The sequence below is a fragment of the Orbicella faveolata genome, unplaced genomic scaffold (genome assembly GCF_042242905.1).
Source record: "Orbicella faveolata isolate gen_17 unplaced genomic scaffold, um_ofav_v1 contig_26, whole genome shotgun sequence".
Taxonomy (NCBI): Eukaryota; Metazoa; Cnidaria; class Anthozoa; order Scleractinia; family Merulinidae; genus Orbicella; species Orbicella faveolata.
The window spans coordinates 13052501-13069018 of record NW_028301554.1 but is presented as its reverse complement, the minus strand read 5'-3'; the positions used below and the strand labels follow the sequence as shown (position 1 = coordinate 13069018).

The 16518-nt window shown below is 39.5% G+C and overlaps 2 protein-coding genes and 1 pseudogene across 3 annotated transcripts in view; 2 read left to right on the top strand and 1 right to left on the bottom strand.

Moving 5' to 3' along the window:
• The first annotated feature begins 2276 nt into the window (after window positions 1-2276).
• Window positions 2277-4074, top strand: LOC149108205 (uncharacterized; annotated as a pseudogene).
• A 1644-nt stretch (window positions 4075-5718) lies between these two features.
• LOC110063266 (uncharacterized) lies at window positions 5719-9454 on the top strand. Its single transcript, XM_089295259.1, has 2 exons — window positions 5719-7248; window positions 9086-9454. Exons 1-2 carry the CDS (start codon window positions 5719-5721, stop codon window positions 9452-9454), a joined length of 1899 nt encoding a protein of 632 aa, XP_089151385.1.
• The window catches only part of LOC110063245 (focadhesin-like), a 37566-nt gene continuing 29953 nt past the window's right edge, over window positions 8906-16518 (bottom strand). The window contains exons 36-47 of one of the 2 annotated variants that reach the window (XM_089295125.1): window positions 16047-16149; window positions 15744-15824; window positions 15340-15468; window positions 14822-14937; window positions 14129-14245; window positions 13476-13610; window positions 13311-13391; window positions 11378-11489; window positions 10649-10797; window positions 10347-10559; window positions 10124-10199; window positions 8906-9814 (exon numbers count right to left, since the gene is read on the bottom strand). In XM_089295125.1, the coding sequence (XP_089151251.1) occupies window positions 9729-9814; window positions 10124-10199; window positions 10347-10559; window positions 10649-10797; window positions 11378-11489; window positions 13311-13391; window positions 13476-13610; window positions 14129-14245; window positions 14822-14937; window positions 15340-15468; window positions 15744-15824; window positions 16047-16149 (1398 nt within the window). In that variant the 3' untranslated portion in view covers window positions 8906-9728. The remainder of the gene's footprint in view (window positions 9815-10123; window positions 10200-10346; window positions 10560-10648; window positions 10798-11377; window positions 11490-13310; window positions 13392-13475; window positions 13611-14128; window positions 14246-14821; window positions 14938-15339; window positions 15469-15743; window positions 15825-16046; window positions 16150-16518) is intronic. The other variant, XM_089295126.1, reaches the window with a different exon arrangement.

The following is a 16518-nucleotide window of genomic DNA, read 5'->3' as shown; positions in this document are numbered from 1 at the left end:
GTCATTGTTTTATGTTCATATATGTGGGGGGAGAGCGTGGGCCAAACGTGGCAGTACACGTTTACAAAATGGCGTCTGTTGTGTCGAGCCCGACGCAAAAATTATCAAGGCGAGTTTCCTTCCTTTCGCTCCATCTTTGATCAAAATACACTTTTGAAGACCTCACAAACGAACAGGAAATGTGCTCAAGAAAGGTCGAGTGGAAAGAAATGGGTTTTAAAGTCTTAAAAATCACGATGTCTCCAAGATACATGTACATTTGGACGACGACGAATAGAATGTACAAAACGAACTATTCGGAATGAATGCTTTATGGTCTAGGGAAAAAGGTAAGCTGCCCTCCTCCTACTGTATTGTATTTTGAATTTTCTAAAAATACTCGCAGGACGTATGATTTAAAATTAAATGTGCTTCTAATATTTCGCAATTCGCTAGGAAGCCGGCGTCGACAAAACCAGGATCGGACCGGACCGGACCGGACCGGACCGGATCACGGATCGGATCACGGACCGGATCACGGATCGGATCACGGATCGGATCGCGGATCGGATCGCAGATCGGATCGCGGATCGGATCACGGATCGGATCGCGGATCGGATCACGGATCGGATCACAGAAAAAAAACATTTTAAAGAAAAAAAATCAAATCTTTATAAGATAATAATAAATAGAAAATAAAATTGAAAACTAACTAACACGGACCGGATCACGGATCGGATCACGGATCGGATCGCGGATCGGATCGCGGATCGGATCACGGATCGGATCGCGGATCGGATCGCGGATCGGATCACGGATCGGATCACGGATCGGATCACAGAAAAAAAACATTTTAAAGAAAAAAAATCAAATCTTTATAAGATAATAATAAATAGAAAATAAAATTGAAAACTAAATTATGTTAAATAAAAATAAGAATCCCGAATTTGACGCAATGACATGTTAATTACAAAGAATGACAAGAGGTCATTTAAAAAGCCACATAAGCGCCTAATTTACGACGAATTTAAATTGTAATGAACAGGCAGATGTAGTTATATTTGAACGTTAGTTGGCTTGAAGCTTGCGTGAACCTCCCATTCTCGTTTTTGAAATTGTTGTTAGTACCAGTAGCAGGAGCCATAGCTAATTCTCGGCTACTTTTTCGTGTCAGATGTGAGCGTTACAGTTAGCGTTACAGTTAATGAGAAAGTTTACGTACGAAAGCTTAAGGACATGACTTGCTTTAAAGGAGCTACGTTACGATTTGCGCATCTTGAAAAAACTAGCCCAGTTTTTCAAGTTCGTTATTTGCAGTCCTCGTTAATCTTTGCCATCCTTAACGATCCTCATTCCGTTTTGATTTGGTCTTGCCTCTTAAGTGCTTTCTATCCTAGAACACGATCATTTTAAGGTTTTATTCCATATAAAGGCAACTCTTTACGACCCTAAAAATGATTTTAAAAATCGTGACGTAACTCCTAAAATGTTGTTTATTCTCGGGTTGCGTTATCGTTCACACTATCGATGTTACTCCTATATTTTTTTGTAAAACAGCTATATTTCCTTGAAATACAAATGGTCTGTTTCGTTTTATTCCAGTACGAAATATCGTATTCCAAACTCATATCTTGTAAAAGTATAGACTTGTCTCAGAAACGGAAATTGTTTGAAATCATCAGGTGTTTAATTTTTTAGTGTTTTTAGTTTTTGTGTTTCGATTCATACGTTCGTCCTATTATTATCATTGTGACTCGTTTTATGACAGTTTACCCTTGATGCAAGCGAATATACGAAATATCATTTATCTGAACTGCGGAGAAAGATATGAAGACATGATTGATCATCGCAATCAAAACCCAACAGCCTGAAAAAAATTCATCTGTGACCAGCTCCCAGTTGGCTTGATATTATAAAAAAATAAAGGAATATCACACCTGAATTAAATAAAACGTTCTGCTCACAGTATTCACTCTAGTGTAATTTGCTCAACAAAATTTTGATCTTCAATCTTGAATTTTGAATTTTGAATTTTTTTCCTTGATCCGATCCGTGATCCGATCCGTGATCCGATCCGTGATCCGGTCCGTGATCCGATCCGTGATCCGGTCCGATCCGATCCAAATTTCGTCGACGCCGCTAGGAAGCTGTTCGGAAAACGTCACATTACAAAGCACATCGATGAGGCTTTCGTCAAGTTCCCTTCTCGCTGGGACTTAAATGCCATAACTGTGATAATCTATAGAGATTGAACACGGCTGCCAAACAAATGCTAAATACAATAAATTATACGCCAAATAACAAATACCATAACAAATACGAAATATCAAACAACAAACAAATGCCAAACAGATGATCTGTTACCTGAGTGCCACCTGAAATACACCAGGAGCAAATGATTATCGAAGGTAATCCCACAATACCCGAGCAGTTTGAAAATCAAAATAAAATACCAGCTCAGTTGTCAAGTAATTGTCAGTACAGAAATGCAGATAAAAATGCGAATGTACGGAATTCTAGAGCTACAGTACCATTGTCCCCCATCCTCAGTTTAGAATAACACGTGAAAGAGAACCCTCCAGAATTTCTTTAAAAATGGTTACCAGACTCTAATGGCAAAAAAAAAAAAATTCAGATAAAGAAATTAATGTCCCGAAATCGTCCAAGCTGAAGGCTATGTTGTGTGGATACCATCGCTGCATTTCTTAGAGCGATATAGAAGTTCAAAATTCATGATTTCCTCAACGAAGTATTTCATCAGACAAAGATTAAGCTCGTGTATTTTTCGAACAAGGACTCCAAAGCATAAAAACTTGCCTTTGTTTTGTATGATAGCTGAAGGTAATATTTTCTGAAAATTAAGGCGGATCCAAATGAAAATGTATCATTTTTTGAGCAGAATCATATCATTGAGTGGAGATGTGGAGTCAAATCCTGGTCCTGCAAATGAGTATTGCAAATCAGTACCTTTTATATCACCCACAAATTATGTTGTTTATTAGAACTCAGATTGTCTCAGTTAGGCAGAACTGCACTTGATGTTGGAGGAGGTGGTGATTGCTTTTTTAGGGCTGTATCACATCAACTTTGTGGAAATCCTAATAGCCATTTCTATGTGCGCAGTGTTGGCATTCAGTATTTAGTGAATCACCCTGAACAATTTATAGAGAGTAAAACTAGGCATTCTTGGCAAGGTTATTTGGAAAGGATGTCATGTCAAGGAACATGGGCTGATGCTATCATAATTCAAGCTGTTGCCAATTGTCTTAATTTATCAATTCATATTGCTGAATCAAATCCAACTTTTTCTCCAGTTACTGTTGTTGAACCAGTGAATGTTACAAATGCCCTAAACATTTACATTGGATACCTAGATGAGTTTCATTATGTTTCCATAGTAGAAAACAGAACAATGGAGATAAGAGACAACAACAAACAAGCAAAAAATGCAGATGAAAACAAACCAGTTGATAACAGTGAAAAACGTAAAGCTTACAGAAGAAAATACATGAGAGAATACATGAAAGACAGAAGAGCTGATGATAACTTAAGAATAAATGAAAATCAAAAACGAGTACATGGCAGCAACATTAATAGCAAAACATCTAGGAACAAGAAACACCAGGCCGCTAAAAGAACAAAATTGAACCCAGAACATGTCAGAGAAATTGAGCAGCGCTACTTCAGAAAACGAAAAGCAGAGAACCCGCAGCACATAAGGCAAATAACCAAACAGTCGGTAGGAAAAAGACAAAAGGCTGAGACTCTGGCAAGTGTATCGCAACTAACATGTAGCAGTCATGAGTTGCAGCCACAAGAAAACGAGTACGATGCAGTTTCTATGATAAATTTTTTTACAAAAACATTGCATTTGGCCCAGAATATGTATGCACTTGTTGTGACCAATTGTGGTTCAAGTGCTCTGTAGTGAAATATGATCCAAACAAATATAGGGTATGTTCACTAGACATTGTTGAGTCCTGTCTTACAATGACACGGAATGGATCTGCATGACTTGCAATAAAAAAAAAGTCTAAAAAAAGTCTAAAAAAGTAATTGTCTAACTTGCAATAAAAAAGGTCTAAAACAAGGCAGGTTACCCAGCTGTGCTAAAGCCAGTTAGATGGGTTTTCCTTATAACCCTAATGAATTGAATATCACATCACTAGAAGAGCGACTAATATTACCTCATATACCTTTTATGCAAATCCGTGAACTACCTAGGGGTGGACAATTGTCTATTTATGGAAACATTGTCAATGTGCCAAGTGATGTAAATTCAACTGTTCATTGTCTCCCAAGGCCAAGAAGCGGATCACAGACCATTCCAATAAAACTTAAAAGGCGACTTGGTTGCAAGCATCACTATCAGTTTCAGAATGTCAGACCTAAGAAAGTATTAGACGCAGCCAAATATCTTGTAGACACTAGTGAATTATTTAAAACTGAAGGCATAAAAGAGCAAAATGTATGGGTAAATGGCATAACTTCGCAACCCATGAAGAGTGGGGTGAGTTTGTTCAAAACCCTAACACATCCAGTGCTGATGTGCAAACTAATGAAATTATGACAAATTGTCAAAACAGTATTTGCACTGCTGATGTTCGTAATCCAGACAGAGAAAAAGAGACTAAAGGATTAGATTATGTTTCCTGTCAAAATGTTATATATATTAGATGAAGACCTTATTTCTATAAACATGCTCAACTAATAGCTGCTTATTAACATAATGCACTTTTCAACTAAACACCTTACAAATGGAACAAGTCTTCGTTCCAAAGGAGGCAAAGGACAGTACTTCATAGAATTATTACCACATACCATGAGGTAGCTCGAAGGAGCCTTTGATCTAAGAGTGTTATAGTTTACTCGGCTGTGCCTTGTTCTCTATTTAGCTCATTATTCCACTTGCGCTTGTTGGATATGAGCTGGCAGATAGTCAACGAGGCGCGTAGCGTCGATTTGGTTATAACCATCTCATATCCAACAAGCGCGAGGGGAATAATTACTTTAATAAACACGTCCCCGACATATTGAAACTAAAATAAAAAATAAAAACGCCTCCAAAACGTACGCGTACGCTTATCATATTTGTAGAGCATGGTATGACGCCTCATATACCATGATGACTAAGCCAATGAAAACTCTTGAATTATATTATTCAATGATCCAGGTTTTAATTAATAATCACTGATAGAAAACTCGGGCTTATGGTCTAATTGCTTAAAACTACAGTTGAAACCCGCTATTTCGAATGGCTGGAGTTCGAAATAGCCGATAATAAATGACTGAAGGGCAAATCCAAAAGAACGTGGTCTTGAGTTCGAAATAACGGTTAATTCAAAACAACCGAGTTCAAATTAGCGGGATTCAACTGTATCATTACCCAGTGGCTGACTATCCATAAGAAGCTCGCGATCTGATTGACTACGTAAGAGTGGTCTATCGATGGAGTAGTCTTAAGAGCGCGCGCTTGGTTTTACAGCCATCGTTGCCGGTAAGTATTAAAGAAAGCCGTTAATAAGTCACTTTTATCGATATTCTAAGGTCAATGTATTACCCGCTGGGTTATGATAATCAATGAGACTCCGCTCTAAGTTTCTATTGACTTTGATAGCTATTCAACAGCCGACAGAAGCTTTGAGCTCGCCCAAGCTGATAATTAGAACGTCAACATGACGTCACAATGAGTAGGGTTAACACAGACAACGGAAAAGCGTGAAAATGGGATGAGTCAAAATGCTTAGACAAGTTCGTCATATTTCTGAAGGAAACTTCTACGGCCTGCGGGTCACCAACAAGGCTCGAAAGCTGACTTTGGCAAAAGAGATCCGCACCCTTGAAGCCTGTAGAGATGTTCAGACACACGTTTACCGAAAGGAAGAAAAAGAGTTGTTAGGTACACTGAAAAGACTGCAGCTCACAAAACACGATCATTTTGACCATCACGAAGATTATGAACATCCAGAACGCTTGGCTTCCCATCATGACAGGGGCCCAAGTTTCCACGCTAAACAACACTCAGCAAGTGATGATCAACAGCCTTTACGAAGACCAGCTGAGCCTCAACACAGAAAAATTCACTTGAAAATTAAATCAGAAATTGGAGACGATCACAGATCTTCAACGAAAGTAAATGTAAGTACGAATGTCTCCGATGTGAGTGTAATTATATCGCATTCACCAATAGCAGATTCAAACATCGCTGCAAAGCAAATGTCTTCAAGTACTCTTCCCCCAGTGTCAAAAAGAGAAGCTGGAACAGACCTTCATAGGACAGAAGCGTTCACGTATTGTGTTGTTTGTAACTTACCGCCATACGCTCATGGACGGGAAAGTAAATGTACATGTCAAGGCAATCCTTCTAAGAAAGCTCACCACAGTCATGACCTCAAGAACGGTTCAAAGAAACGAATGAAAAGTAATACAGACGAAGAGGATCTGCAAAAGTTTGGTGCTCAAAGAGAGAGGAGGCGAAGCTGGGAGGATGACAATGTTCCCGCTCGGCTTGCGCTAAAACAAAGGTTGCCAAAGTTTGTGGGGAATCAAATACACCACGGAAGGAGTAGAACTTCCAGCTTTGAGGATGACAACAAGAACAGTCATGCACCAAGGGGCTTAGACGACTACACATCTTATGTACCAGGTATTGGTCCTCATAAGCGGAACTTAACAGACAACAATATAGTACCAACTGGTCATGGGTATGACCATAGAAAGCGCAGCAGAGAAAATAGCCTTGGGGAGTCTAAAAGTAGAAAGAGCAATCTTGATGAAGGTCCAAGCCGCTGGAGAAGTTATACTGAGGACCGAAGTAGAGAGAGCAGATTTGAGGACCAAGGCGAGCCCCATTACATGCGGCCACCCAAGGGTCATGGATCACGACCCAACAAAACTAGACAGGAGGAAGAGCTTTACGATCTCTATAACAGATTACAAAGAATCTTTCCTGTGCACGACAAACGGCAATACCACAGCAACGAAGGTGATCCTTATCACAGGTACAACCGTTATCCTGGTGACCATCCCCATTCCACCCACCTACCTCTGTCCAAATCGCACAGAGACGCAACCTCTGCTGAGAAAGCTGAAGACCAAGCACCCGCTTTCAGTGGCCTGCTACATCCTGACAACATCATCAACCATCATCACTTTCTGCCTCATGAAGCTAACAAACAGGAGAAGTCTCGCAGTACTAGTCTCCATGTTCCTGTGCATCCTGCTGGCTTTCACGTCTTTGGAGTTGATCACCATGGACACCGACAGGAAGTAAGTTGATAACCCGTTATTTTCAGTGAGAAGCCTCAAACACGGCACAAATAAATTTCCGCGTACAATAGTTGTTATCAGTAATTAAACAAGTTTGTCACACGACGCACCATTAACACGAGTCTGGTTCGATCGCCATGAAAATTTTCTTAATCTGGTGATCGTCATCTCGTCAGTGTACACATGAAAGGGAATCTTTTCGACCATAATGGTGTTCTCAAACAATATAGAAAACAAAGACCCCGTTGGCCAAAGGAGAAAATTTTCATGACACTTGTTCTATGACGTCAGGTTTCGATATCTTCTCTCTCACGTAATAATAACAATAACAATAACAATAACAGTAACAGTGACAGTGACAGTAATAGTGATAGTGATAGTGATAGTGATAGTGATAGTGATAGTGATAGTGATAAAGACAATAATAATAGTAATAATAATAATAATAATAATAATAATAATCATAATCATAATCATAATCATAATTTCAGATTAAGAACTAGCGATTGAAAACGACGTTTCGATCTCCCTGAGACCATTTTCAAGTTGTAGAAAGTAAATTCGACTGTCTGATCTACGAAATGCTCCTTATAAAGGAACTTAGGCCAACTTTGAACAAACAGTCAGATTCAATCCGTGCAAAGTTATTTATATAGTTATTTTATAGCATTTTATTATTTTAACACTTGCATTGTAGCGCTTGTATTTACATATTTTATCATTGGACATCCTCACGCCCTAATTTGTACTTATATATGTGTATTTCATTCGCTTTTTCTACAACTTGAAAATGATCTCAGGGAGATCGAAACGTCGTTTTTTATCGCTAGTTTTTATTCTAAAACGTGTTTCAAAAAAACTAGTTATAAGAATAATAATATATATGAAACAATTACTCGATTCTGATTGGCTGAAAGCAGTGCAGTTGAAGTGTAACACCAGTGCAAAAAGCATAACACCAGTACAAAAAGCGTAACACCAGTGCAAATTACACATCGTAATTCTGGATTATGGTTGGCTGAAAGACAATAGGAACTTTTCTATGCCAATGATATCACGAAAAATGATGACGAAAATTTTGTGCGAAAACTTTGAAAAAAGTTTTCTCGAATGAGAAAAAATGGCTTCAAGAAAGATCTTCCGGCACTTGCTCCAAACGAATTTTTTGATGTTTATATTATTAATAAGTTATCATACGGTTTTTCTCATTCAATTTGGAATTGATTTGCACTTGTGAGTTTTTTAAAAAGATGAAATTGCACTCGACGAAGCGGCTCGTGCAATTTCAGCTTTTTGAAAAACCCACTCGTGCAAATTAATTCCAAATTGAACTCGAAACCGCATGATTACCTATACTACTACTAATAAATAAGCATATTTATGTAGGATGACCATTTCAGTTATAAAAACTGCTGTCAACATGGGTCCTGCGTAAAGTAAATAAATACATAATTAATAAAATAAAATACGAAATATGCAAAAATCCAAAAAGCTATATAAAATCTAAAAATAGACATAAAAAGAGAGAGAAAAAGACTAGATCTAGATTCAAATAAAATTATTAAAGATATCTGCCCCTTTATAAAAAATGCGCTTTTAGTCGATTCTAATAACTAATTTGTTCTTATTCTTAATTTCATAATCATGAGACACTTCAAAATATTTCCATTTTTTATTTTCTATTTTTACTTACTAAAGAAAGTTTGAGTGGAGCCTGAGGCTCTGCTCTCAACACTCAACAGGAACTATACACTCTAGCTATTCATTCCCTGACGCTTTCGCTAAAACTCACAAAATTAACAGTGTGTTAAGAATATTTATCTCAATGAATCTGCAGTTCTACGTGACACCCGCTTCGACTTCTCATATTGCTGCTGCCTTCGATCGAGACCACGATCAGGACAGTGGTATACACGCGATGCTTGTGAAACTAAAGCAGCTACTGAACGTCTATCATCAAATGGACAATGAGGCACACAGATATCCCTGGCCCAGTCCTCCCACGGGCAAATTCACCACTGAAGAATTTCAAAAGCTAAGAGACTGTAGATATCTACGGCTAACAAAGAGTAACATCGAGAGCTTGCAACAATTACAGAAGAACGTCGAGGAACAGAATCGATACAAAGAGAGGCAAACTTGTCAGAAAACTGATTCGATATTACTTGAAGTTCAACGAACAACAGAGAACCTAGCTACAAAGTAACGATAGTTTTGTGGTAAACAAGACAGAAGATTCAGATAAGTTTTTATAGATACAGCTGTTTGCAACAAGACGTCTCACCTCAGATTACACTTATCAAGACAGTATACATTCTTGCCGTTACAATATTTCGTTTACTCTTGTCATGGTGAAAATTCATGGAAATCAGAAATGTCTTTAAATTAAAAAATCTACCTATCTTTCTCAAATAAGTCATTATTTAATTAGTTCATTGAAGTCGCAAATAAGATGTATGGTTGTTTTCTTTCTTCTTTGTCTATTTCGAATGGAAACGGGCAATTACGTCAGTCCATACGGCTGTCTTCTTGAATGTGTCTGTTTCCCTCAAAGAAATAATTGTATCTGAAAAGTAGAAGTTCGGAACACATTCAATTTATAATTCACTCGAACAAACGAACGAATGAACGTATGTACGTACGTACGTAGGTACGAACGAACGAACGAATGACAGTATGTACGTACGTACGTACGTACGAACGAACGAACGAACGAACGAACGAACGAACGAACGAACGAACGAACGAACGAACGAACGAACGTATGCACGTATGTACGTACAAACGAACGAACGAACGAACGTACGTACGTACGAATGAATTGGAAAACCCACATATAATTAATAGGACTTGTGAGCTCATCACATCACATCACCTTGTATAAGCGCTTGTTGTACACGGTTAGTGTTAATCTTGTGCTCCTCTCTTAATGACAACAGCCAGTCTAGAACCTACGAGGTATAGAGGAATTCACAGTAAGGAAAGAATCATTACATTAACGGCGTTTCGAAAGGAGCGGGTTACTTTCATGAAAAGCAAATTTACAAAAGTGTGTTCAGTACAACACCTCCAGATCAGAAAGACAAATTTCGCTGTACCTTTCCCGTGATTTGAGTCCAGGGCTCCTGCTTAACCAAAGTGGACAATGTCAGCGGTAGTAGCCATAGAAAACTCTCAAGCGATCCACATTGTTCGGCTGTGAGTTGAAACGAGGGCTCAGTCGTAGATAACTGTCCAATTCCTTGAAGTATGGGCACGTCACACCAAGCAGCACATACCATTGACAGCAACGTCAAACAATTCACTAAGATCTGAAATACATTAACAATTTATTTATTCTCAGCTCCAAAGGATGAATAATAACAGTGTAATAAGAAAAGTTTCTAAATTTAGCAAGTACCTTGTGTTGAGAGCTTGAATGCTGAAGAGCTTCCTTAAACTGACCAATGAGTTCCAAGAACCAGTGTTGTTTCTCAGCACATTTAATCTTGGCGCCCGAATCAATCATGGCTCGAACTACGCAGCACAACAATTCATTGTACTTTGTTTCTGTAACACAATGTAATTGTTAACTTTTCAGTAATGTTTTCGCGTTCGATTTGTCAGCACAATGCAATGGAAAAGCGAAAGATAAGTGCAAACGGTAACTTTCTTCATCAATTAATTAATGCATTCAAATACTATCGAAAACATGAATCAAACAATGTTATTTGACTTGTAGGTGGTGTCCTCCGAGGCTTCAGACATAATTTAGCCCCTAGCAAACGAAAATTACCGTTCGAACTAAAAACAGACTTACTCCCGGTGAAACTGTACATCCCTGCACGATGTTTAACTCATCAGTCATGAGATGTCAGGCGGCATGGTTTTGAAGTCGTCTTAGCAATGCGGAAAAGGGCGAGAGTCAGGAGACAAAGGTGCGAGGGACGAAAGAGCAGGGTACGGGAAGACAGAGATTCTAAGCCCCCACCTCCCACCTCCCACCTCACCCCCTCCAACAATCTACCGACTCAGTTAGCATTTGTGACAGATAAAACAATGAATGTAACAGTGAATATTGTAACATCACAAAATCATTCGTTACTGCGTATGACTCCAGGACAACTTAAGTAAAGCAAAGTTTTCTTACCACTGATATCAGTTTTTAACATGTCATCAATACAAGGAGCAAGCCATTTCACCGGCGCTTTGCCATCACCAACTACCTGGCAACGCACAACTAAAGATTTCGTGGAAACACTCTGCAAGATAGTGGCACGACAATGAGATCTCAACCAAACGGACTGAGGATTCTAGAAGATCAATTATTTCCTCTCCTCCTGTTGAATCACGCCCACGTATGTTGGTTGATGACTTACTGACTATCGTCGCAAATTTCCTCAACAAAGTTTTGAAAAGAGGCTATAAGTTGTTTATTTCTGGGAAATAAACGGGTTAAGGTAACAGCACCATAGTCCAACCATACTAAAAGGCTTACTATCAGTCATGATATTATCAATAAATATCTCTGTAGTCACTTTGTCATTCTCAGAACCCCTGGAAACTACTAGGTTACGCGTATTTTAACTGGCTTCCATGGTCATTTCATTGCAGGAGTCTGCCTAAAGGTGGCCAGACACGAGGGGTCATGTTGCAGGGACATGTCGCAGCGACAAAAACGTGTGTAGTACACACTGATGGGACATGTAACAGGGACGCGTAGTGGGGACATGTAGCAGGGACAAAATCACAACATTTGCACACACGTGAAAATGTTGCGGGAACATGTCCCAGGGATGTGTTGCAGCGACATGTCCCCTCGTGTGAACTGACTGACCGCATGGTGCCTGTTTTGGTAATGCCCAGCATGCTTTGAGGCACTGCATCGTTGAAGTAAAATGGCGGCCATCGAAGTAGAATCGGTTGAGGATGATTCTCCAGCTAAAAATCCTGAAGACAGCGGTCATATTTCTTGGAATAATAGCCAGACACGTATGCTGATTGCTCGTTTCAAGGATAATCCATTTGTATGGGACAAGCAAATAAAAGACAATGCTAACAGACAGAAAACTAAAGAGGCAATGGCACCTTTGTTAGCACGATTTGAGAATGCACACCCACTAAGAAACCTAGCGGCGATCAAATCGAGATGGCACAGCTTAAGGAGTTCGGTATTGAGATACATGAAAAAGCAAAAAGAATCATTCCAGTCAAAAGCAGCGCGAGCACCGCTACTGATGGCTGCCATCTTGTTTTTCCCTATGCACGAGCACAAAGAATTCTGGTCGTTGTCTCTGATTGGCTCAACTTTTGATTCTGTAGCAGGGACATGTTGCATAGGTAGGTAAAGTCTGCATGCGAGCCAAGTGGCCCACCAGGCCGGAGCTTATCCCGGTTTCTGTGGCATGAAGCGACTCGGAGAATTTCTACTCCCCCCTGGATGGGATGCTAGTCCATCGCAGGGTTACCCCCAGCATTAAGTTCGCCGGTACCCATTTATACACCTGGGTGGAGAGAGGCACTGTGAGAGTAAAGAGTCTTGCCCAAGAACACAACACAATGTCCCCAGCCAGGGCTCGAACCCGGACCGCTCGATCCGGAGACGAGCGCACTAACCATGAGGCCACCGCGCCTCCCACTAGGGACATGTTGCATAACCGTACACAAGTTTCATGGTATCCTTGCAACGTTTTGTCCCCGCGACGTGTCCCATGAAGTTCAACGAGTTGAACTTTTTGCGACACGTCGCGGGGACAAAATATCTCCCAAATTAGTGTTGCTCAAGTAAAAAAGTATCAGTTTACACGAGGGGACATGTCGCTGCAACACATCCCTAGGACACGTACCCGCAACATTTTCATGTGTGTGCAAGTGTCGTGATTTTGTCTCTGCTACATGTCCCCGCTACATGTCCCTGCTACATGTTCCCTCAGTGTGCGCTACACAAGTTTTTTGTCGCTGCAACATGTCGCTGCAACATGTCCCTACAACACGACTCCTCGTGTCTGGCCACCTTAAGAGGCTATTACAGGTACTAAATAACATTGTTTAAGAAATTCTTAACAATGCTCGCTGAAACTCACTTGTGTGTCCCGCAAAATACTTTCTAGTTTTTCAACAGGGATCAGTGCTAAACAGCGAGCAAGCAATCTCAAACAATTATCCTGATGGACGAATAAAAAAATACAAAACCATTTAATACATCATTGCAGCATCACTGTAGCAAAAGGACATATATGAATCTGTACCTCAGTGTTCTCATTGCAAGCATTATACATTTGCTCAAGTGCTGTTATAGTCCATCCGATTACTGAGGCGGGAGGATCTTTTAAATTTAGGACTGAGATATGAGCTTCAAGTATGGCCCTCCACAGGGAACGGTCCTAGTTAAACAAACCAATGAATGGTCTTAAAATCAATTCTTAAACAGATACCAAACTGGTTTTAGGAATATGTAATATGAAGAACCCACGTGAAATAAATTTGAAAACCAAGCTTTTAGTGATTTTTCAATAACTCTCCAGCTGAAGGGGAACGGTAGAAAAAGACATATTTTCAGGGTATTTGTTACGAAATTATTGGTGATGAGACGACCAGAATTTAACTGGGTCATCAAGTTGATCTCAGTAAATTAATAACATAGTATACCTAACAGGAACTAAGTTTAACGAATCACTGTTCCGCGAAAAGAGCAAGTGTTTGATTTTTTTGTTCTTAGGCTCACTGTTTGTAATATTTTAATAACTCCTGCCCCCCTCCCCTCCAAAACAAAGCCATAGGGAAGAGAAGTCAAGGGCCCAATACTCATCCCCTCTCCTCTCGGGGACGCTGCAGAAAGCGATGAATTTCAAAGACGGTATGTAAAGATGCATGCGTGACTGTTGTATCATGTGAAACTGACCTTGCCATTTCTCCATGGCTCTGATAGCGTTCCTTCGTAAAACTCTCTCAACTTGGGGGAGGAAATGACATATACCAGTCTTGACAAATTCTCCAGCAATTCTCTTTTGCACAAATCCTAAATCACGTCAATTAATCCATTAAGGACGTTAATATATCACAATGAAACTAAGCAATAGGCAACGCAAGCTCCAGGCATTATCTAGTTCGACCCTCTGTAAATAAAGAGTTTGTTGTTGGTCTCCTTCCTGCATGCATTGAGTTATTTGTGTTGGGTGGTCTCCAACAACAACTAAGTTAAGCTAACTACCAGTAAACTAATAAGTTCTTGCATTACAAAACAGTACTTTTATCCAAAGCAACTCCCACACACTTTGTAAATAGCCAACTAATCAGCCCCTGCTAGTTCAGAAGTACGCTAAGTTTGTTTCATATTTGTTTCAGATACACGGCCCACAAGCTTGTAGGCATAAACATAACCGCGTTACTTCGTCTCTGATCATATCTATTCACAACCGGTCAGTAAATTCAATAAGTTCTTCTACTGAATTCTGGTAACCTACATTGATATGGTAAACACCAGACTGACAGTTTCCATTCCTTGTTAGTTTGGGATATACATCATATATATTTAGAACTATTCACCTCAATTCAACAAACCAATAATGTCAGTTAGAAAAAATTCTACACTCACCCCCAGGCCTATGAATACTGCCCGACTTAACAGGGAGGAGAGGTACGAGGACAGACTGGAAGAGGACTGGGCTTGATTCAATGCAAGTCTGATGCATAACTGACCTGCCTCCTCCCCTAGTCAGGGCAAAAAACAGTGTTTAGATAACTGCACTGGGTGGTAATAATAGCAAAAGAATAATAAAATATTTGTTTGTAGCGGCCCCAGTAACCTCAATGTTCAAGGGTGCTTCCATACAAACTGGAACAATTAAGATTCTTAATTCAGTTGTAAAATCAGATGGAAATTATGAGACATAAAACATTTGGAAAAAAACGTGAGTGCGAAATCATAAAAATGACATTGAAAACAGTTATAAAAATGCGTTATGTAAGGGAGAGTAATGCAAATGAAACAAAGGAGGAGGGAGAAAAACACTGTAGAACTAGCTTCTTGTATTTCTTTCCTTATTTTAAACAGAAGAAACACGATTTCTTCTGGTAAGGAAAAAGATACAATAAACATTTTGGTTCACTAACTGAAATTAGCTCTCATGATTGGTCCAAGAACTGATACCCAGTTCACTGGCGGTAGCGCTACTTGAGGTCCACTGACAAGCGACTCCAGTACTACAGGCACTATCTTTCCTGAGAAGCTCAAATGAGGACCTAAGAATGAGAAACGAGCAGGTTATAACACTATCTAAACAATACTGAAGCTACTGCTTTTTACCGTCTCGTTAGCTAACAAACTCGAGAAGGAATAAGTGAAGCGAATCGCTTTTTACCTCTTGTATGCCCACAAGCCGGTAGATGAGTCACCTTAGATACGTTTGTCATGCACGCAAACAAAGTTGAGTTTCTAACGTTGACGATACCAAATAAAAATACAATTTCACAACAAGAGACAATAACTAAAAGTTATGACCCTGAAGTCAACAAACCTGTCTTTCCAGCCTTATCAAGGAAATCAAACAGCAGTCTTAAAATGCTACCTTCCGACAAGTAGCTATAGTTTGAGGGAACTGAGGGAAGAACAAAATAATAATTTACAGTGTTAATAAGAATAGCGTACAGCGAGCAAGTAGCTTCTTTCCTTACTCGTACAGTCTTTTACGAAAAAGGCTCTGATACATGACTGAATGATAGTACAGAACACGTTTCATGGAAAGCGGCATAGAGGGCAACAACACAAAGCTTTGCACAAAATAGCCACCTGTTTTTCTCCAGCAATTTTTCATACTCACCACTTGTCTTAGTTACCGCACTGGACGTGGAAGCCGTGTAAAGATGACCGAGCAGCCAGGCACTGTTGGAACTTAAACCCACATGTTCAGGAGCTGACACGATCTTTCAAATAAAGAAATAAACTTTTACTTCGTGGTATTTAGTTAACAAAAAAGTGAAGCCACGACAACCACAGCGACGAGAACGTTAACAAAGAAAAAAATGGCAATGCACGTAAAAATGGCAATGCACGAACGTTATAAACCAACGTAAAACCACCAAATTCTGCATTTTATGGAGAACGTGAACCATGAGATATGTGAGTTATCAAAAGTTCTATTTGGAACTGAGCGCTGTCTTTTCATGCTGAGCTGAGGATAGTTCTAACACCAATAGAGACACTAAATGGATCTAAATATAAATAGAGGTGAAATTGTTAACTAGAATGTGACTGATTAGCTTTTCAATTGTTTTGCAAACTTCCCAATGCAC